Genomic DNA, 23,553 nt, shown 5'->3' with positions numbered 1-23,553 from the left:
TGGTAAGAATTCTACTACGACGTATCAGTAGTATCTCTTTGGTATGCAATAAAACTATTTCATTTCCAGAACATGTAGCACAATGACAAACTTGCAACTGCAATTACCCTCTGAGAAGGGTAAGTTTTTCTGAATGGAAAACGACAATTAAATTTTGTACACAATTAAGCTTCTTTATGTTTGCTGAAGAAGAGATTACATAGGTACAAGTGACAACAGAAACAATCAGGGAACATAAAAATACATAAACAGGAGTGTAAATATTAGTGTTTATACAGATAACTAAGTACATATGACCATAGCAAAACAAACAACACTAAACACAGCTATTCACAGGAGTGCATATATAACATAGACAGCATCTTGCTGCAGAGCAACACACAGACCTTCATTGTTCGCTTTCAATTTGCAACTGTGAATGAGAACACGAAAATATGGGGGTTGTCTCTGTTGTTGGTGGAGATTAATAAGCATCCCTGCCACTATGTAACAATAACTGGTACTTATTTTCAGTTACTTTTTAATTACTTACAGTGAAGAACGTGGAAAAGCAGCAGTATAATGTTACCTGCCACATACTGCACGACCAATCAGGAAGCACTTTGTCACCTATGCTTTCAAATCTTCTGCTTTATCAAAGAAAGGCCAATCTTATTTCTTAACCCAATGCCTATTACTAGTCAGATGAGAAAAAAAATTGTAGTTATGCAGCACAAGTTCCTACATTTCATGTCAAATAATTTAATATGCTTGCTTGAGCTGAGCACCACAAAGTTACTATGATAAAGTTTTCTCTTTGAATAGACAAAATGCTACTTATGTACACAGTAACACATTTAAACAATATACAAGAAAACCTATTTTTTTTCCTCCAAGGAAGACTTAAATGTCACATAATAAGCATAATCAGGATGATTCCCAACTTTCTTGCCAGTTTTGTTTGGCAGGCAGGAATCCCTCCATCTCGAGATGGAGCAATGCCCAACACAGATGTTCTGAAGGTCTCAGATGTAGCATGCAGTGCAGTTTGTTGTTACATAACTGCAATTCCATTTTGTACAATATTTAGAGTGGAAGAACCCAACAGCCCTTGGCTTGCCAGATTTGCAGTGATATTTTCAATTGCATGGTTTTAAGGCAAGAGGCTTTTGTGCCTTCTTTTTAAAAAAAAAAAAACAGCCCTCAGTCATTACAGTTCCACTTCAGTTGAGAAATACATTATTACTTAACAGCTCTTTAATGAATGCTGACTTATTCAACTATCTGCTTGGAAATAAGAAAATGAATACTTTTAACATAAAATTGCCTTATTTACATTCCTGACTTCACGAATTGTTGTCTGGTTGTCTGTAAATGTCTACTTTCCAACTCATTTCTGTCATGACCACCACTGCACTGACAGAAGATAGCTTCTTCAAATGTGTGCAATGTCTCTAGCATAACAATAAGAGACTCTACTTGGTTCAAAATGTTTTCCATTATTGCATGTTCTTTTACTACAAAATTATAGCTAGAAATTACACAATTATTTGACATTTTGAAAAGCAGCTATTTTTATAATGCAGGAGTTTACTTATTTAGCATCACAGAAGTAAAAATGATTTAGATCTTGAAGTTATTATCAAGGTTTTCTTTGTTTTAACAAGAAAATTAGAGTTGGTAAGGAAATCATATAAAATAAGCTGATGAGAAGACAGGAAGAAAGAGGCAGATCAGTACAGCTCCTGGGTTTTGTTTATAGTCAAACAGAAAAATGAATAATTCATTAATCTAGGCTTACGAATCAGCCTGGTGGTCTCTCCTCTCATCCCAAGAATACAGGCAAACAAAACCAACCTCTGCATTGTTCTGTTCCAGATTTCCCTCATGCTCAGGATTACCCCTGTGCTTTAGCTGGCTTGTCTTGGAGAAGAACACCAGCACCATCAAATTCTGTGTGCTCTTGGAAATTAATGCAACGAGATTACAAGTTTAACTGAAATTGCTCTGTATTTCCATTGCTCAGTCTTAGACCTAACTACAGTCCTTCCTTCAGCTTTGAGATTATTGGCAACGTACATAATATATGTGATCACACATTTGCTCCAAAATGCCCCTAACAAGCCTACACAAGGTGAACACAAATGCTGATTCTTGCCCTGCATTTTTTTCATGTTGCTTTCTAAAGACATGTGAGGGAGAAGTAAGGTGATGGAGAGAATAACAGTATGATATTGTTTCATAATCTCATTTTCTCTGGAGGGCAAGAATGAAAAATGTACTTTACAATACCTTTGTATATGTCTTGCCAACTTTATTTCTCAGTTAAGAGTTGTGTAACCCATTCACTTCATCCACTAGAACAAATACTGGCACACGGAACATCTGTTCTCCATTAGGCCAGAGGCTGAAGACCCTAATGTTTCTTAACTGAATCTGACTTCCCATTAAAAGAAAAAACATTCAACTGTTTGCAAAGAGAAGGCAAGGAAAGCAAAGAGATATTGGGTAAGCAGAGATAGGAAATCCAGTGAAGAACCAGTCTGGCACTCATGCCTCCCCTTTCTGCTTTGCTGCTTAATTACTTAATGGAATTAATTATATTTAACATAATGAGCTCTCTCTGATTTATAATTTATTCATTTCCAAGAATAAGACAAGCTGGTGAGGATTTACCACTCACAGTGGACACAGACTCTCTTTAGTTCAGAAATGTGCACAATATGCAGCTTAAAAAATAATGAAAAATATTTGGTGGGTGATCCTATTTGCTTGAAAACCCCATAACCACAGGACCTAGACACACATTGTTCTACAAGAGTAACTCAAAATAGGGCTTTTCTCTCTGTGTTTTTTATGTTGGTTTATTTCAATCCAAAGGACTAAGCAGTGCATCTTTTATTATCTGCTATTCACTGGCATTCTTTTTGCAATGCAGCTACCCATGCACAGACGTGTTCTTATTCGAATTCCAATTATTATGAAGTGCAATGCTTAATCACCTTCTCTCAGCTGAAAACACAGTACTCTCTTGTTGTCTGAAATACAGCAGCGGTAATAAGGCAGACACAGATTTGACTGCAGACATACCAGTTTTTACTGCCTTTTAAACAAAGCTGTGATATGTGCCGAGTTAATCTGCAATATTATTTGTGAAGGGAATAACCTTGAAACTTGCTTTTATCTTAGGCTGCTTCTCAGTCAGCTCTGGCTTTTCTTCTGATGTTGGAATACATCATTGTGAGAGAAGGCTGAGTACAAAGCAAAACAACGTCTCCATCAATGTTCTTCTCCTTTCTTTCTTCTAGCACATATTTTTAAATTTGTGTAAAACAACCACAGTCCTATTCTCATCCTCAGTCTCTCCTATTGACACTGCTCCATAGCTGTTTTCAACAACCTTGGCTATCAACCAGGAGCTGAAGGAACTTAACAATACTTTACAAATAGCACATACAGCTCATCTTTTTTTGTCCTTCTTGTAGCACATGCTCATCTTGTACAGAAATGTGCTTAAGAGCTACGTTTTCTCTTTGTAACCTGTTCACTGGAAGACAAGTACATCTAAGCAGCAGTTCAGTAGCATATTAATAACATACAGGTATGTATGTCTGCTTCTTTCCTGAGTGACGCAAACCAAACACTTCGTGCTACAGAACCGTCAAGGATTTGTTAGCTCGGGAGCTCTCTGCCAGCCCTTGCTGGAGCTGCACCTTTGTGTTGTACGTAGCACTTCACATCAATGCTCTGGAAGCAAAGAAGCTTTGCTTTCCAAGGTACTTTTTGACAAACTCTGAAGAGAAATAAGCTCTTGCTCATCTGAAGAGCTTCTTGAAGGGAAGTATTAGCACGACTGGATAAAGCAGAAAAGAGCCATCACTGTAACAACAACCTTCTCTTTGCCAGAGCAATGGTTTGGAATGATTACCAAGTTGCAGCCTGAGTCTTTAGTGACAATCTTCTTCTGCACTTCGGATTTTGACATGCTTATCTCAAAACAGAGCAAACAGATATATTGAGAATATCTGTCAGAGAGAATTCAAATGTTTGCTAATGATACAAAGCTTTTTATGAGTATTGAATAGTCATGATTACAAGGATAGCTATTTTGTTAAACAGTCTCAGGCTAGCAATTAATTTTATTAATGCTCACACAGCTGAAGAAAGAAAATAAGAGGGAAAATAACATTACATACACAAAAGAAAACCATTCCTTTATATGTTAATTTGTTAACTAATTAAAGCATTTTAGACACGTTGAACGGCCTTCTTCAGAAAATACATACAATTTTCGCTTTAATAAACAGTTGCAAGGGAGTCTTAACACAAATCATAGGCCAAAAAGTTTGACGCTCACCTGAAAAAGTGCATAAGTTCAAAAAAAAAAAGGAAGGTGTTTCTTCCTGGAGCTCTCAAAACCTTGTGTAAGCTAACCACTTAGACTTTTTCAATAGTCTTTAAACGTTAATATATGCAGTACAAAAATACAGGAGCTAGGAAGAAATTGTCAATTTTAATCAAAAATTTTTTTTTTTTACATGAAATCTTATTCTACTGGGGAAAAAAAAAAGTTTGTATGTAACATTTTCATTTCCAGGATAAAGTATTTAATAAAAACAGAAAAAGAGAAATGTCAGAACAGCAAATAGTTTTACTAAGGCACACATTTGTTCTGTCTAATACATTTGCATATCTTGAATATGGATAATCCAAATCATGCATGACTGTCTTGAAAATAGAACCCTTCATATCATACCTGCCATCACTCTCCGTCTTTACTTTCGTGTCTTTCCTCTCTACTGATGAAATTAAAATAAAATCAAGCTTCTCTTTATTCTCTCCCCCATTTGTTTTCCAGAAATCCTAAATGACATTTCAGAGGAGTTGCATTTCTTCCCTCTGAATTTGTGTGCGTACACACACATTCCTCACTGATCTTGGATCAAATTGCAGTTAGAAAACAACTACATGTTATGATAATATCAATCAATGTTTGAGAACACTTGGATTGTATGAATATTCATTTTTTCTAAATGTACAAGCTGACCTTTTAGTTTATATTCTCAGGGAAAGTGAGACATGCTCATGTAGGTGTGGATGTGGACCCATGGTAGAGGGGAAGAAGTGAGACAGGAGGAATGCAAGAGTGACCATGTTCTGAAAACAGCAGTATAAATTATCTGGCATAATTTGCATGGGTAATTAAGCTTTTATGTGAGCAATTTCCCAGGTTCTGTAATATAAGATTGTTACATACACCATTTCTAATCAAATCGATACAGTTTTAAAAAAGAAATCTTTCTTCATAACACATATCTGAACTTCAGCATTCTCCACACGGTCGGAAAAGCACCCCTAGAGGTAAGACAGCTCAGACAGCCATGTTTATACAGCTCCGATCATGTGTACGCACAGCCCCACGGGGCATTGTGGCCCACACACATTCACTATAAGAACAAAATCAATCCTCCTGCACAGCCTTTTTTTTCTTCACAGATCTTTCAGACATTGTGCTGGCTTGACTCATAAACCAGGCTGTCTCTCCTTGACTGATCCAGGCCATATTATTTCTTCAACGGCTTTAAGGCCAAGTCATTCTTAGAAAGAGGCAGCATCTCCCTATTAATCTCCAGGATTGTGCTTTGGGAGATCTTGTCTCTAAACCTCTATAGATATTACCAAAGGCAGGGTCACTTGTGAGCCATATATCTATTGATTGGAGAGGGCCCATCCAGTACAGACCCACATGGACATACTTTTTCTGGTTGCCACGCAAATTTTAGGTAGAAATACAGGCACATCTGACATGTGCCTCCAGGCTGGCTGCACAACACACAGACAGCTCGATGCCTCCAGCCTGAACTGGGCTCTAGGACGTGTGTAGCTGCCAACATGTGCCAGCAGCCCTGACACCAAGGATTCAAAGTGCCGGAGCAGGAGTGCCTCCTGCTTTCAACACACCCATTGGCACTGTGGGGGCTGCCTCACCCCTGGGGTCAATCTGCACCAGTTCCCTCCCATGCTCACTTACAGGGGTTCCTACCCCCTCCCCAAAGAAATCTGTAGCCCAAAGAACTTCACTTAGAAAGTCTTTACCTTCTTGTGAAGGTCTGATTGTGCCACGTGTAGATGTTCATTCATTGAGTAGTTCACTGTTATCTGTTTGAGTGATGAAAAAGGAATCTAACAGGCCCAAGATTTATTATGTCATTTAAGACAAGTGCTGTGACATTGAACTTAATGTACCATTCACATGGCTGTTCTACAGCTTGGTGAGTCACATTGTTTCAGACATTTTTCAGATACTGAAGTAAGAACCCTTACCTAGGCATAAGGAACATTTTTGGACTCTATTAAAGACACAGGGGGGGAAAAACAAAACAAAACAAACAAGCAAACAAAAACCCCAACACATCGTAGAGTAGCAGCAGCTATCCAATGTAAAGATAATTGCATGTTTTTGTTAACAATTTTGCTACTTCATTCCTTGGCTTGCTCAGAACGTTTGCTTGCTCCAGTGAGTTGTTGCTTTTAAAGTACTTATTTAACACTCCAGCTCTAAAGCTGCTTCAACGGTATTATGTGAACAGAGTTAATGAGGAAAGAGAGCAAAAGAGAATTACATCACTGTAGTAACAGTACCTGGCATTTAGTAACATCTTCAGTTTGAAACTCTCAAGGAGATTAATAATGATGATTGAAATAATTCTCACAAACTACTCAGAAGTAAAAATGCTCTTAAAGTCTATGCTTTGGTACAGAGCAAAGCTAGGCTCCATGTTCACAGGTCTGTACCATATCTAGTAGACAACTGTCAATCCTTGCCTTCCTTTCTTTTGAAGTCACAGAGAGACAAGAACAAGCGAAATTTACAGGTAACCACTAAAAATTTCTTCCCAGGTGTCGCATCAGGCTGACAGCAGTGAGTGATCATGTAAGTTGCCACTCAAGAATAAAGAAGGGATATAAATGCACTGAGATTTCTCTTCCACATGGAATATATTATGTCATATTATATCGCAATCTTGTATCAGCACCACTGTCTGAGGAACACTGGACATGGTAAAAATGCCAATCGATTATATAGTCATTTTTTATGGGGCAGAAATCTATAATGAAGCCACAAAAGTGTCTTTGATACTGTGTCACTGAATCCAACTAGTCACGAACAAAGAGAAAGTTGAGTTTGAGGTATCTCAATATATTGAAACCAAAACCAAACTACATTAGCACAAACACTCCCTCCTATCCCTTGACAACCTCCCACACATCAAATTGTTCTCAGTCTCCCAGAAAGAAGAAAACACCACACCAAAAATGCTACATGAAATAGGACAATGAAAAAAGAGAGTCCAAAGGACTTTAATTGCCAGCAGGCAAGATGGGTCTGTGTATATGCTGGATCTCAGCCTGCCAACATAGCCTACCAAGGGAAGAGCACTAGTGGCTGATGTCCCACAGCTGCTGCCACTACAGCCGCATCTGGCATAATTCTTCCCATTGCCACCGCTCTGCTGCTTCCCACCGAGCTGCCAGGACAGGTGTAACAGCAACAGAAGCCAAAGCAATAGCAACAGCAGGTCTCTCATTTTAAGCCCCAGCATTTTGCATTAAGTAGCTTCAGTCTTGAATACTAGACTGCTTTTTCTGTGAGACAGATAAAAAGTGAATCTGCTATTGCTTAGAATAACTACACAAAAAGATCATCTTAAACATCAAGCAATTAGAATAAATATTGTTTGCAGCTTTTTTTTTTCCTTCTTCACATCAACCACCTCTGCCAAATACTCCTGGTCACAAAAACAAAACAAAAAACTCAACAATTAAAAAAACGCCTCTCCTCTTGCTTTCCTACTCTCTACTCAGCCCTTACTTTTTCAGCCAGTTGTTCTCCCTACAAACCAGTCCTTGCTTCTTAGTTCACGTCCCACAACATTTCAAAGCATATGGCCCACCCAGTTCTCTCCCCTACTCATTTTTTTCATCTATTGATTTCCTGACTAAGAGTCTCACCCTTTAAATCAAGTACCTTTTGCTTTCTACACTGCATAGCTGAGCACACCACTCCTGGCACTTCTTACTTCTCTCTCCTGCACCCCCTACTTGCAATGAATGCGGATTGTCCATGTGAACTCAGCTTTACAGAACCTGATAGTCCCTGCAATGCATCAATGAAAAATTTGCAGCACATTATCTCCTGGAAAAAACGTGATGGTCGTTTTCTTAGCCCACTGACTTCACTTCATAATTCTACTTTTAAGTTAGCTGAAAGTGTGAAACTCTAGAATTAAAATGGAAATCATGACATTTTCCTATTAGGCACATCTCATTATGCTTTATTATTAGTTGATGAAAGAGACAACAGACAAGGTACCTCTCTCTTTTTCTGCTAGTAAGCACTTTATGCTAGCAACTGCCTTTTATTACATCCTTAATACAGTGCACAGCACTGTGAGGCCTGAATTTCTACTAAACTGCTATATCCAGATAACGATTATGAGTCCTTTTTTCAGGAACCATACATTTCACTCCCAGATTCACCTACTGCAATAACTTTTTGATAGTCTTCTAGTTATTCTATAAACTAAGCTTTGGTTAAGGTTGCTGCAGACAAATGACTCAATCCTTCCATCATCATTAAAGCTTTTATATCTACAAAATGGTGATACTCGTCTTAGGAAATAGTGCTTTCAGGAGAGTACTTTGACAATTAAAATATAGTCGTTATAAAAAGCTAACTAGGGATTTTGCAGCACAGACCTCTAGGAAAGACCAGAGCCTTGACTCTGGAATCATGTTCTGCTCTTAAATTTGAAGGCCAGGTAACCAGGAAGGAAGGAAGGAAGGAAGGAAGGAAGGAAAAAACCAAACACAACAACAAAAAAAAATCCCCACACACTTAAATCTGAAAAGCAGATGATTGCTGCTCTGGAAAATCTTTTTCCTCCAAAGTCCCTATCTTTCGCTCTTCCCATAGGGCTCAAAGACAATAGTCACTGGAAATATGAAGGCTCTCCTAGTAGAAAGGTGACTACACAAGGCTAAAAGCAGTAGGACTAAAAGCTTTTCTCCTTTTGTGTTTGCTATGTGGAAAAAGAATGAAGGATTTGTTGAAAAAGCAATCTGACAAAGAGAAATAAAAAGATAACAGCTGATCATCCCTCCCCCCTAAAAGACCAAAGAAGAAAACTGAGACATCAGAAGAGAAATCCTCACATTTAAAATTGCAGACATTGCTAAATCCACTTCACATCATGTATTTGCTGCCCTTTACATGGTGTTCAGAAAAGTCAAAATCTCTCCTTTGTTCACAGTTTCTTTATTATTACTCTCCTTCTGTATCACTCCCTCTGTTTAATAGACTGGGGTCAGGGCCCAATTTACCAAACTGCACACTGTTAACCCTATAATGTATTTACTTCTTTCTGCCTTCCAGCACAATATTACTACCCATCCGTTACAGAGAACATACAACGTATTACAGTCTGCAGTATGACTTGCATACTTAGTCAATAAATTAAATACAGAATATTTATAAAGAACTTACACCCAAACTGAATACACAACATATGATTTTATCACATTCAGCTGTACTTGCCAAAAACAGTGTTGGTTTTCCTCCTTTTTGTTGTGCAACAGAGTATGATTAGCCTTTTCAAAGTTGCGCAAGGGATGACAACCAAGAATCTCCCTCTCCAGCATGGCACACAAAAGCGGATGTCAGAACTGCAGTTTTTATGCTCCCCTTTGTATGGGACTCCTAGTTTTCTTAGGGAGATCCCCTGCCAGTGGAAATGACTAGGGTTCTACGCTCTGTAACAGCTCCACAGTAGGAAAAAATATCGCTGCTCCATTCTAAAGTATCCCTTAGCAAGAACACCACCCTGTTCAGCTCACGGTTTAAAGAAAACAGGTTTGTTGTGGGCCTCCTGCTATCTAACAGTTGAAATTAACCATGATTTTGACAAAAATGAATGACACCGAAGTTCCTACAACGACAAAAATCTGAACTGTTTTTTGATTATTGCTGGCTTCAGTCGTCTGTTCATTTGTCACTTAACTTGGTCATGGAGCCTGCAAATTGACAATGTCAGAGCTTTTGCTGAGTGCTAATTCTCTTAGGCGATGTATATTGCACAAATAAGAAAGCTACATTAAAATGCCAGCATTATATACAGCATGACATTTTCCACTCTCCCTGAAATGATTTATTATAACATGTTCACACTCATTCAGCTTCCTGCACCATAATTTATTAGGAAACTATTCCATAATTGCTGGTCTGACTTTGACAAGAATTATATGATGAAAATATTTCAGTCTTTAACCATCTAGAAATATCAAGTGTTATCCTCACATATGGCAATGAAAGCTACATTGACACTTCATCCAGTCACATCACTTTCCATACCCATATGTATTATCCCTTCAGGAACTGTGAGTTTCTCCCAGCTGCTATGAAGTGTCCAAGGAGGCAGCAAGACAGAATTTTCAAGCCTTTTCAAAGTAAAACCCAAAAGCCCCCAAACCAAAAGCCCCCGCCCTCTAGCTACCATTGCATTTGGGGGAAACCCTATGAAAACAAGAACATATACAAATAATGCCACAAGAAAGGAAGGAAATCAGAAATACAATTGTTAGAGTAGATGGCACAATGAAGCTGGTTGATCTATGGTGTTTACATGCATAAAGGAAATTATTGTATATTTATTTCCCTGGCTATGGTACCATTGCATCTCACACTGTGTTGCACACTGTAGCTCAGTTTCACGGCAGAAGTTGTTTCCAATCCATTCATTCTCCTGGATAGTTCTCTGCCTTTAACACTGAAAGACGTAAGGAAAAAAAACGAAAGCCTAGCAGTAGCCTTCCCAGTCCCCAATTACATGCCTAAATATACTTGTTAAGCATCATCAGATATTATTGGATCCAAGAGAGCTCTAGATGTATCACACCATTGACATCTTCAGCATTATTTCAAAATCATGCTTCATGTTTCAGTGACCAAATATGGACTTAAAGCTAAGTACCAATTTCACATGAGGACAGGTATACCCTGCGCTACCCTGTTGCTATGGTAACAGATATGTTAGCCATTCGATTTATGGTAAAATGTATTCCCCAAAGGTAATTTTTTTTCATTCTCACTTGCATAATCATACCAAACCACCTGACTACAATGAGAACTCAGACAATATGCTCTTAGTTGAGCTCAGCAGCTCCTACAGGTCTTGGATTCACTTTCTTTTCGTTTAAATGCAGGAGATAAAATATACTGATGCTTTAGACAAAAGATGTCCAAAATTCTTATTCAAAATTAGTTCCAAATGGAACTAAGGAAAAATTAAGAGATCATATGCTAATCAGGACTTAACTGAGTACAGCTATCCCAAATCCTGTATAGCATGAAAGGGAAAATATTTTTCACCTGTGAGAATATCATCTTCAGCTTCAGTGAAAAGCAACGGAAATGATTAAAAAAAATTCCAGACACATTTCCTGCCTATTATTGAACACACATCAGAATTCTTCTCCTGATTTAACATATTAAACATACTTTATGATGGGACTACTTACATTCAAAGCTGTAAATGTTTCAGTTTTCATCAAAATTCTCAGTTTTCAGAATTTGTATAAGTCAGGTAAGGGAAAAAAAACTACTTCAGCAGCACCTGAGAAAATAGTGTCACAGCTGGCGTACAAATAGCTGGGAAAATGTTCTTAAGCTACAGTCATTCATTTTAAGTTCTCTTCCTGCCTCTTTTCCTTGCTTGTCAAGCTGAAAAGAAGCCAGGAATGCATCACTGAAAATATTTTCACAATATTTTAATTTATAAAGTTGTTATATTCTTGCATTTTGTACATTTCTTTTTTCAAATGTGATGATGTTTCACTCAGAAGCTGATTTAGTGTTCAAGGTTTCCACGGATAAAAGTTTTAAAGTATGTTTCTGTTCTAATCAAATTTCCAGTATCAACCTTTGCATTTAAAAATATACATGTCCCAAACTATCTGAAATCTAGTGGGTAGCTCTGATATTTTTTGAAGTGCTCCCACTGAGGCTGGGGCCAGACTGTACACCTACCCCTCAAAAAAAAAAAAAACACAAGAATGCTTAAATTGTTTGGAGGGAAAATAATAGAGCCCTCATCTCAAAGGGATCCAGGAGAAAAGACGTATTACATCCACATAGATAAGAGTCTCTTGAAAACGGAAGTCTAACAAAGTTGGACTAGTACTATATGACATGGAACAATCAGTCTAAATTTGTAGCAAATCAAATAATATTTGAAATATTATGTGCTTCCATAAAGGATGAGCAATATTATACTTAAATTGAATTGATATATCACCTTGTAAAAAGATAATAAATCTCTGTAGTTAGATTTACACAAAGAGTTATTCACAGAGGCCATAAAAAAATTTGAAGCAACTGTATGTTCCCACTGCTAAAGAAACCATTTCACAAAAGACTTCAGAGCACGTTTCCTACTTGTCCACATGATTATATCCTTCCTGCTCCAGCACTACACATAGTGCCCATTTTGCTTCTGAATCTTCTTCAAACCACTCTAGGAAGTGGGGGGCGGGGGAAATCAACAGTTCTTGGCTATCGTGATGTCATCCAATGCTATAAGCAAGTGAATTTAGAGCTAGCAAGAACTAATGGCCACATTACAGGAATAAATGAATCATTTCACCACATGTTACAAATACTGAGATCTTTCCTTACCTGCCTCCTGTCCCTCTGAGACGATGATGAAGAGGAGGCACTTCTATGTGATGGAGTGGATGTTTTGTGAGCTGGAGATATACTCTTCTCCTCTGAACTCATCTTTGCAGCAAGCCTGTAGTAATGATCTTGTGCTCTTATCACTCATGTACAAAAAGCCAAGAGATGGTCTTCTGCATCCTTCTGTTTCACAGTTTATGGACAGCCAAAGAGGAATTCAATCTCAGCTGAACTGCACCTTAATAAAGAAAAATGCGAGACAGAATGAATACACCTTTGCTCTAAAGCAGCTGTGCAGCAAAGAAATCTGTTGACAGTCACTATTCAATCCAACAGATCTCCCAGTCTTTTTACTTCCCTTCATAACAACAACCAAGTACAAACACAAATACATTGTTCTGCATTCTCACAGAAGACTAAAGTGGTATTATATTATTTCCAAAGCCCTACGTAAAGGCTTCAGGAGTTTACAGCAACTCTCAGGCAAAGTTTACAAATCTTTGACAAGGGTTGTTATTCCATCTTGCATTGTATCAAAACATTATCAAGTAACTCCTTAGGACTTCCAGCACAACACAAATACCACTGAACACCCCATTATAAACAGTACTTCTTTAAAACCTTGCAGTCAGGTTAAGGAATCTGCCTCTGTGAGGAGCAGCTGGGGCTGCCCCAAGCTGGACACAGCTCCAGCCAGCTCAACATCATCCCCACCACAGAGCAGAGCTGACTCTCTCAGCAAAAAGATATTTAAGATAGGGCAGAAAACATCATAAAGGCAGAGGAGGAGGAACAAAACATTTAGCAAGCATGTGAACACCAGGGGCAGAGAAGAAGGGATGATGGAGGTGCCCCAGGCACCATGGCAGAGACTCCCCTGCAGCTCATGGAGGAGCTGGACAGCCCTGAAGGAGCTGCAGCCTAGGGAGCACCATGCTGAGCAGATTTTGCCCTAAAGGACTGCAGCCAATGGGGAACCCACACCAGAGCAGGGGAAAAGTGTGAGGAGGCGGGAGTGGTGAGGAGAAACTGCTCCGTACTGACCACAAACACCAGCACCACCCATGCCACCCAGGGCAGGGGAGACTAGAGATGTCAGGAGCAAAGGAGTGAAGTTGAACCTGGGAAAAACAGGAGGAAAGCTGTTGTTTTAATGTCTTTCATATCTCACTACCCCAATCTATTGAACTGGCAATAAACTGCCCACAACAACAGTTGATAAGCAATCTGTCTTTATCTCAACCCACAAGCTTTCTCAGCCTCAGCCTGTTTTCTCCTGCCATGCCCCTGCGGTGGGGGGAGTGGGCAGCTGGGTAGGTGTTTGGCTGCTGCCCAGGGCTGACCCACCCTACAGGAGCCATTCTATTTCCACTTTGCTCAGCCACCGCTATGCGTATTACCTCTTTGCAAGTATTAGACATTTTTTCTCACTTCTCTCTACCCAAATCTTTAATTTCCATCCATGAACAGAAAAATAGATACTTGGGGCAGCACAAGCGGATATTTGTGTCAATAAATAGCTGAACGCTACCTGTCAAACACTACCAAAATATTGCAAGTACATGACAGTTCAGGAACAGAGTTATAGGTCTCAATGCTTAACAGATTGCTTTGATCTTGCTTCACCTGATAGATACTGTGTCTGATCTTCCATTAACCTTAGATAAAATCATTCCCTGAATGATGTGAAGTGCTTGAAGCTAGCATCTATCTTGCCACCACTCTCTCTCTAGTTTTAAAATAGTGCCCTTCCACATACACTGTGATGACAGCTCACCAAGGGTCAGCACAGCACAGCTAGCTTCAGATGAGCGAGGAGAAAGGTGCTGTCCTGCACCATGTTAAACAAGATCAGGACAAAAACACATTAAATAACACTCAGACATGAATGCAGGTTCAAGAAATTATGATACATTGAAGAGAGAGCTCTAGCTTATCCAACCACAACCAATATCCATGCAAGAATATTATCCTGAACCCAAATACTCATACAGAGGTAGCTACATATGAGTTACATTTTGCCTTGCGGCCACCAGCTTCCAAACACTGCACCCGAACAAACACCCTCCTGCTGGAGCCAAGATCTCTGGTGACTCACAAGTGACAGACACCTTTTCTGCTTGCTGTACTATCGGAAGTGGAATGGCTTCACTTTATTAGTTATCAGCACTTTTGCAAGTATGATTATCATCCACATCTTATGAATGAGCTTCCATCTCCATCAAGGAGTCTCCCATAGAATTACAGATACCACATGATATCCACAGAGTCCACATAGCATCCCAGTAGCATAACTGGGAGGACATGCCTGTTCCACCAGCAAAGCTGCCCACATAACCTGAACATCTTGTCCAGTTCTTGAGTCTTTTCAGGATGACAAGTTGCTGCAAGAAGAAGCCTAAGAAGATGCACTGTGCTGGAGCCACTAGAGCCAGCTACAAGACAGAGACTGCAGGAAGAAAGAAACAAGTTGCACAGCACATTTGTTTCAGAATTTCAGAGAGAAAAAATAATGAAGTTGCACCCAAAGAGAGGCTTTTCCTTCTATCCTAGCATATCAGGGACTGTGGATCTAGTTTAACAGTATTTTCATATGCTAAAAATGCACTCGGCAAATTTCAGCAACAGAGGTGTACCAACAGTGATATCTCAAGCTCTATGCAATTTTCATATAAATCAAAAATCAAGTTACAAAAATTAGAACACAAAAATTATAATCCTAGTGCACAAAGCTGTGCAGAACAGTTGAGTTATTTAACAGCTAAAAGTCAGTCATTTGCAGCTATGAGGTCACTGAAATTTCTTTTGCAGAGCAGTTTTCATGCAAATTAAAATCAAACCTTTTTAAAACATCTGATTTTCACACAGTTGACTCATGTGCAAAAATTTATACTTAGCATTGGCACAGGAGGACAGTGATCTGGCACTTCAAGTGTGTTTTTAAGGCTCTTGGGAAGCGCAGGTGCTGTTGTAAGAAGCAAACACAACGCTAGCAAGGAGAACACAAGAAAAACAGTTCTGCAAATAGCTGCCAGATTTGAGATTCTGTTAACTATGGGCTTTTTCTTTTGACAGGTATTTAAAGGTATTTAAAAAAAAATTCATTGTTGCTTACACCTGAGCCAGACTCTGCTGTGGTTCTGTGGCAGTGCCCAGCCATTAAGAGCTGAACCTAACCAACAATTTGCTCAAACCACACTGATTTATTAATAGCAGTCTTTCCACCAAAAAAATATATAAAACTAAACCATTCCCCTTCACACTACAAGAAGCAGAGATTTCTTCTTGTCCTATTTAACAACAATTACTTCAACACAAAATTTCTCTGATAGAGAAACAATTCAGGGCTAAAAGTCAAAAAAGGCAAGTGGGATATTTAGGAAAACAGGCACTGTAAGCACAACAAAAATATTAATACAAACTAGCAAGAACTAGCATTGAGCTTTTTGTTACTGTTCTTGCACATGGAATTTGGCTTCTGTTACTCTATATTGCTAAGAGCTTATCTTCCAATTTCGGATAAAATTTGTGTAATACATCTTGTTTAGAGCACATTAGAAGGAATAGATGTTGTGAAATGGATGTAATAAGATGCCAGTCTCTCTAAAACTAAGATTGAAGCAAACAATTATAAATCTAATTTTTTGGCCAACGAATTCAATTTACCAAAAGGACCAAAAAAATTACTGTACAGAAACTACAATAAGAAATTTTTAAATAAATATACTAGATTCTTTACTAGGTAGTTAAGAAATTGTTTATTCTTTCTTAAACATTTGGTATTGAATACTTTGTCTACAAACGAGAACTAGTCCACGACATTCTTGCAGTTCACCCCTACTATGTTTATGTTTTAAGCTGGCCTTTGAATTCAAGGTGGGGTTTTCCCAATAATGTTTTTGTGCTTGATCTCAATTGTTACAGTTGTCTAAGCTTGAAAAAAGAAAAAAAAAAAAAGTGGAAACCTAGGATTCCCCAATCTTTCTCTACTTCAGTCTCAGATTTTAACTTATTTTGCTACACAATTATTTTTTTCCCATTTTTTCTCAGTTCATTAGTGTTATGAGTTGGTTTTTACTTTTTCCCTGATGTCTTAAACCAAGTATTAAATATGTCTTAAAAACAAGGTCTTTCTTCCTTTCCACCCTGTCTTTTGGTCTCTGTGTAAATAAATAAATAAAGGAAAATTACATCCTTTATTTCTCATATCAGAAACCACTGCTTTTTACACCAGATATTATGTTAGCCCAGAAGTCCTGCCTTCTATTTTCTGGGAAAAAAGAAAAAAAAAAAAATTCAGATTCATCCAAATAAATGACCAATCCAGTACCAAGATGCTGCATGATTATTTTTATACCAACATTACACTAAATAGTTTGACAGAAAAGGAAGCACTGAGAGCTACTTACTGATTCTCTTTACCTTCAGTCCCAGGTTACAAGAATACGTTTGATTCAACATACCTTAAAAGTATTTCCTGGGAATTCTGTAGACTGGACTATTCAGTAGTATGAAAATACTGAGGAAGACACTAACTCTCCATATAAAAATTCATTACTCTTAATTTTATTCACTGAACAAACTACGTTGTATATGGAGTTACAGAGATTCTCATTATTTGAAATCTCATTTTAGAATCGAGTATTTTTGTGTTAATGACTAAAATTAAAAATAAAAGAGATAGATAGACAGACAGACAGATAAAAAAGAAAAGAAAGAGGAGGAATGAAATGGAAAAAGAAAATTTTCTGGGGGGAGAGAAAAACAAACCAAAAAACACGTTAGGTTTAAGAGGTCCAACTGCAATATACACAAGGAGTGAAATAAGACAATACACCAGGGAGCAAACTGGACAAAGAGGAGAGAAGCAGCCTGTGGAAATGAATATTAGCAATATCACAGGCAGGGATATTGCAGCTATCTTGCTTTACAAGCTGTCACTGTCTGGTAAGTCCATTAACACTGGTTAGGGAATCTCTGTCATCTCCCAAAATTTGAAGATGTTCCACCAAGCCTGGGCAACCGCACAGGCTGCAGGGTGGTGTGTGAAAGAGCTATTAGTAGAAGTGACGAAAACATACAAACACATGACTGGTGTAAATCTAGAGTTATAAATAAACCTGCATGTCACATAACAGACAAATGAAAGCTCTCAATGGGTAATTCCAAATGAAGTCTGGATTCGAATAACAGACTTCTGTCATAAATGTTATATTGTTTCTCCCTCTGATTGAGTCTTTTCTGCAAGAATGCCCAGAATGCTTTATAGGCTGTTTAATATCTTGTGCAGTATTGGAGTAATTTGAGAAGACAATTAAGGGCGTAGAACTAAGCCTCTAGACATAAATGAAGCAAAAATATATGACAGTCATTAGCACCATTTCAAGCAAAGCATCTTCGCACTGATCTATCAATACGGAGCTGCTTTTCCTTTGGGAAGGAAGAGGTGTGCTGTGGTGCTCTGTGGTTCTGTGACACCGTCATTCTGTACTTGAACACTCAGGGGCGGCCAACCTTTGTTCTCGCATTGTCAGGAATGTGTAACTGTCTGTTCCCCTACTGCTGAGCTTCCATGCAGGAAAATCATAACCTCAGTTTTCTACAGTACATGAATGTTGCAAACAGAAGAATTTGATGGATATAAAACCTCTCAGTGCACTGGGAATGCTGTAGTGATTAAATAGAGCACTTATGGAAAATAAGCAGTTCTTCTTTTTTCTCATTTTTGTGTTTGTGCAAGGGAACCAATCCCTTTACAGCCACATCATTTTAGCAAAACAAACTTTTTAGGAAATGGCTTTAATAAATGCATTTTAAGATTTGTGGTTTTTTGCAGGTCCTGTCAGAAATAATAAAGGGTCAAGTCCAGATTCAGGAAAAGTACTGATTACATTTGCATGTTGACAATAAGGGGAAAAAAAAAAAAAAAAAGAAACCATTTCTTTTTAAATTCAATATTCCCATCAGGAAAATCCATTTCCTGCATTTTTCTAGCACAGTTTAAACAGCACAATTGCTCCAGTAGTAACTTTCAAATCTTGTATTTAGAGTAGTGATCCAAAAACATATCCTAGGCCTCTGACTAGTGAATTTCAAATCTTATAAATTTTTCTACCTGGAAATACTTGAAAGGAGGCTGTAGCCAGGTGGGTGTCAGTCTATTTCCCAGGTAACAAGTGACAGAACAAGAGGAAATGGCCTAAAGTTGCACCAGGGAGATTTAGTTTGGCTGTTACAAAAAATTACTTCACAGAAAGGGTTTTCTGGCATTGGAACAGGCTGCCCAGGGAAGTGGTTGAGTCACCGTTCCCAGATGCGTTTAAAAGACATGTAGATGTGGTGCTTAGGGACATGGTTTAGTGGTGGACTTTGCAGCGGGGTTAATGGTTGGACTTGATGATCTTAAAGGTCTTTTCCAACCTAAACGATCCTGTGATCATGGAAACTACAAACTGCACTGACCAAGTGCTCCAGTGATGCTGACCTGCCTGAGATCACGGTGCTGACCAGCAGCCTCCCCACTGCGCTGCAATGGGCACCCTCCTGCAGCTGCTCCGCTGCTGGGCTTCACCAAATCTCTGAGATCTCGCGTTTGCTAACAGGGCTAACTGCGTGGTGAGACATGGACACTTGTCTCCTTCACCTCATCAATTACTTGGTTTGCTAATTTAGCAAAATATATAACTAGATGTACATTGTAGCAATGCAACTATTAAACTCGATTAAAAAAAAAAAAAAAACAAACAAAAAAACCCCACCCAAACCCTTGCTTTTTTATGTCTTATTTCATAAGATGATAGACAAAAGCAGCACTTAGCCATTTAACACATGCAAATCCCTGTAAACTCTTTCAAGATTAGATAATTAATTGGCTAAGACACAATGTTTATGTCAATAAGAGCAAAGTCTAAACCTGTATCACTATCCTTAATTAGACTACCACTTTTCCTTGACTGATAGTCAACAATGCAGCAAAAGCAATGGAAAAAATATACATCATTCATAGCTGTCACGTTTTACAGCACTTCATTTGACAACCTCCCACAACAAGCATTTGTTGGAAGAATTATCAAAGAAATTGAATTAACATGGTGTTTCCCAACATGGTGACTAAGTTTATTAAATGCAGTGTTTTTTCAGGTCCTTAGGCTTTGTTTTTGTGGTTGGGTTAAGGGGCGGGTTTTTTGTTTAATTTGGGGGGGTAGGGAAGGGGCAGGTGAATCTCGTTGGGGTTTTTGCTTTTAAGAAGGTCTACTTTTGTACATGGTCTCTACATCTTAAACAGCATATTCCACAGGAGGCTGCAGCATCAGCAAACATCACTGAAACACTTATTTTCATGTCATCCTTAATAGAACCTAGTGCTGCACAACACTTTACACCTGGTATGATTTCTTTAATACTGAGGTATCTTTTTTTTCTCCTGAGTGCCTAGTTCAAGTATGTCTCAATAATATAAAAAGAAAAAACAATATTTAAAAAATTACTTGCATGTGCATATATGTCTGTAAAATGCAGAGTTATGACAGAAATCAAATAGATGGATGAGGTCATAAAACAGATAATCAGATTCCAACAAAAAGAGGTTAGTGCAACATCTGCCTTTCCTATTGTCTGCTTGCCTGCACAATTAAGCAGTTTCCTGCCCTTCCAGAAGCACCAAACTATACATGGTAATTAGTGGAGTTTCAGCATGTTCAAACCCCCAGTTTAGATGAAAATTTCAAAATAAGCCCTCAACTCATATGCATTCTTTGAGGATTGTCTCAGTAGCTGAAGTGACCGTAGGATTTTCATTAGGATGTCTTTATTGCTCCACACTCCTCAGACTGTCACAGTAATAGAATACTGTTGACTTGCACAGTGTGGAAATTTTTGCATACTACAGAGGCAGCGTATTGACCTGTCTTGTATGCTTTTGTAACCGATTGCTGTGAGTAGAGGGTTGAGCAGGTATACACATTTACAAACACATAAATACAAACATGCAATATATACCAGTTAAATATTAAACAGGAGAAGTAAGTGGTGGCACTAAACTGCCAAAGCGTGAGAACCTAAAAGGTTCCTGTGGACCTTGAAATCCATTTCTGGCTGCGTTTTACTGCCCTTCTTTTATTAACCTATCTCTTGTTTCTCTGCATGTTTTACTTCCAGTACCTCAGAAACATTACATTTTTGCTAATATGTTTTAAATCTACCAAGTAAAAATTTTGTTTCAGAGCAAATTAAGAACTGCCTGTTTAATCAATCTTGAATTTTGAAGGGCATATCATCAAATGCCAGTAGGGAGGATGCCACAAAAACTCATTGCTGTCTCAGTATAATCGCAACATATTTATGGGAGTAAATACAAGATTGAGGTTGATGGAGTTGGCTCAACTCACGAGGAACACAGAGAGGAGACACAAAAGTGGCAGATTAGTCAGAGCTTCCAGCAAATCTGTTTTTTGGGGTGCTAAATGGAAGGTCTCATCCAGGAACAAAAAACAGGATGCAATTTTATTCTTGGAAGCAATTAGCTTGACAAACGCTAAGTGTCATGTTGGATCACAGCTGCACAGGATAATCTAGTTAATGGGTCATATATAATCTGGGAAATAACAAGAAGGGATAGGGAGGCTGTATTACCTCTGTGACTGTTATTAAACCACTGTGTCCAGTTCTGCTGCCAATCATTCAAGCACATTCACAAATGGGTTCAAGAGAGAGCCATGAGCATGACGACAAGATTGAAAAACATCACTAGTAATAAAAGATTTATAGAGGTCAATCTATTAGTTTGTCAAAGAAAATATTGAAGGGCCAGTGGACAGCAATCTATAGCCCACTACATGGGGGCAAAGGAATTTATTATTAGAATTCTTTTCAAAAGCATAACAAAATCTAAGGGGACAAAAGAAGAGATAAATATGTGCAGGTTAGAAATAAAGCACAGATTTATAATGGTGAAGATAATTAAACATTGATAAAATACACTGAGGATTACAATGGGTGTAGGTGTATGAGAAGCCATGTTCAGATTAAGACTGGAATTTTAAATTATTTTTTTAAAACATATTCCAGCCATCACTGCTGATTTGGAAGCAGGAGTCCATTCAGGGCAGGCTAATGGTCTATTCCATGGTAAGAGCTCAGGCTAGATCACAATGCAGCCTCTCCCTCGCCTTCCCCACAACTGAAACAAAAAAGAGGGATAAACTAAAAGGAAAAAAAAACCTCTGCACTTGAGGTTCTCCAATTTTATCCTCATATGTCACTAGGCATTTATTAAGATTGATCTTTTATGTGGAGCAATGTTGAACATTCTTCAAGTCTAGAGAAATGTGTTCTGATCACTGCTAATATTTGTTTTTCTTACTGCTTTAAAGACTACTATCTTACTGACACATGTTTAAAACACGTTCCCATGGAAGAGCAGGGACACATCATAAAGTCATTTTTTAATCTCATTGCTACCTGAATTTCTTTGCACCTCCCTGGGTGATAGTTTCATTAGAAAGATAGAGAAGAAGAATAAACTTCTATTGTTCATGTCAAAGACAAAAATGTCTTGAGCACTTTACAAAAACATTAGGAAACACAGGCATAGCTGAAAAGATCCATGAGATGGCATAATCACTTTTGAAGCTCCTTCAATGTCTAAAATATATTGACTGGAATTAAACTGAGCACAAGAATAGCTGAGTTCCTCAAAGGTTCCTGACAGAGTCACTCAGTGACAAAAAAAAAAACAAACCACACACTACAACAAAAAAAAATATCCTTTTCTCTTTAATGCACAGCTGGTTATCTCTTGAGTCTTTTCCATGAGGGAAATATATTTCCTATCTTCACACTTAACATTAAGTCCTGCACACATCAACAAATAGATATGCTTAGTCTTTCCTACTTTTGAAATACTGATTAATTAACATTTAGCAGTGCTGACAAAAACTACAGTGTAAAAACACTCAAAAGTAACAAATGAACTCTCTACTTGCAACACTACTAATAATTTCAGCTGAAATTACACTACACTAAACTCCCTCCATCTGTGCATGAAGCATGATCTGATACGAGAACAGAAATGCCCTCAGGCACCTTACATATAAAAAGTGAGCGCCCCTGTAATATTCTTGTCTTTGAAAAGCTGTATGTTCTCCATCCCTCATTCATCTCCAAAACATTATAGACAGAAAACTATTGCTAATTGTTGTGGTTTAACCCAGCAGTCATTAAACACACATGGCTGTTCACTTGCAAGACGTGAAATTAGTTTTCTTTTACCTGGCACATGACAAGCCACAGTGTATACAATTGCAGAGAAGAACAAGACTAAGAGACTCTGACGGAGCTGTGCAATCCAGAAATAGGGTGTTTCAAGCTCAGTCAATCACCTGAAAAATTGGCTAATTTTCACAGGTCAGGGAGGAGGGCTATTCTGTGCTAGTGATCAACATTCACACCCACTAAGCTGGCTAGGTGCTTGCGAGCTATCTGATGCTTAGTAACACCTCTATCCCCCAAGCGCCATATGAATAACCTGTGAAAACCAGCATGCAAGACTTGTAAGGATAACAGAGCAGCAGAGACACAAAGCCCTAACATGCCACTATATATTACTAACTGCTTAAATTTTTACTAAAAATTCATTTTTCCCCATTGTTTGTGATCTCACATCACCCTGCTCCCACAGGTACTCTGTGTCCTCCAGGCCCATCCCCATCAAAGCTCAACCTCTCTGCCCCTACTCCAGTGTTTTTCATTCTTCTCCCGCATCCTGCAAGCACAAAGTACACACTACCTCCCGACAGACCATGTTACTCCTTTGTATTTCATGACTATGCCAGGTCCCTTTT

General features: G+C 38.4%; 1 protein-coding gene across 5 annotated transcripts in view; it reads right to left on the bottom strand.

Moving 5' to 3' along the window:
* OSBPL6 (oxysterol binding protein like 6) overlaps positions 1-23,553 on the bottom strand; it is a 104,522-nt gene that overhangs the window by 46,412 nt on the left and 34,557 nt on the right. For all 5 annotated transcript variants that reach the window (XM_071811137.1, XM_065840877.2, XM_071811138.1 and 2 more), the window contains exon 2: positions 12,713-12,950. In XM_071811137.1, coding sequence (XP_071667238.1) covers positions 12,713-12,814 — 102 coding nt within the window. In that variant the 5' untranslated portion in view covers positions 12,815-12,950. The remainder of the gene's footprint in view (positions 1-12,712; positions 12,951-23,553) is intronic.

Source organism: Patagioenas fasciata, chromosome 7, assembly GCF_037038585.1.
Source record: "Patagioenas fasciata isolate bPatFas1 chromosome 7, bPatFas1.hap1, whole genome shotgun sequence".
NCBI classification, from domain to species: Eukaryota; Metazoa; Chordata; class Aves; order Columbiformes; family Columbidae; genus Patagioenas; species Patagioenas fasciata.
Note: the sequence above shows the minus strand (reverse complement) of the source record. Positions and strands in the feature narration are given on the sequence as shown.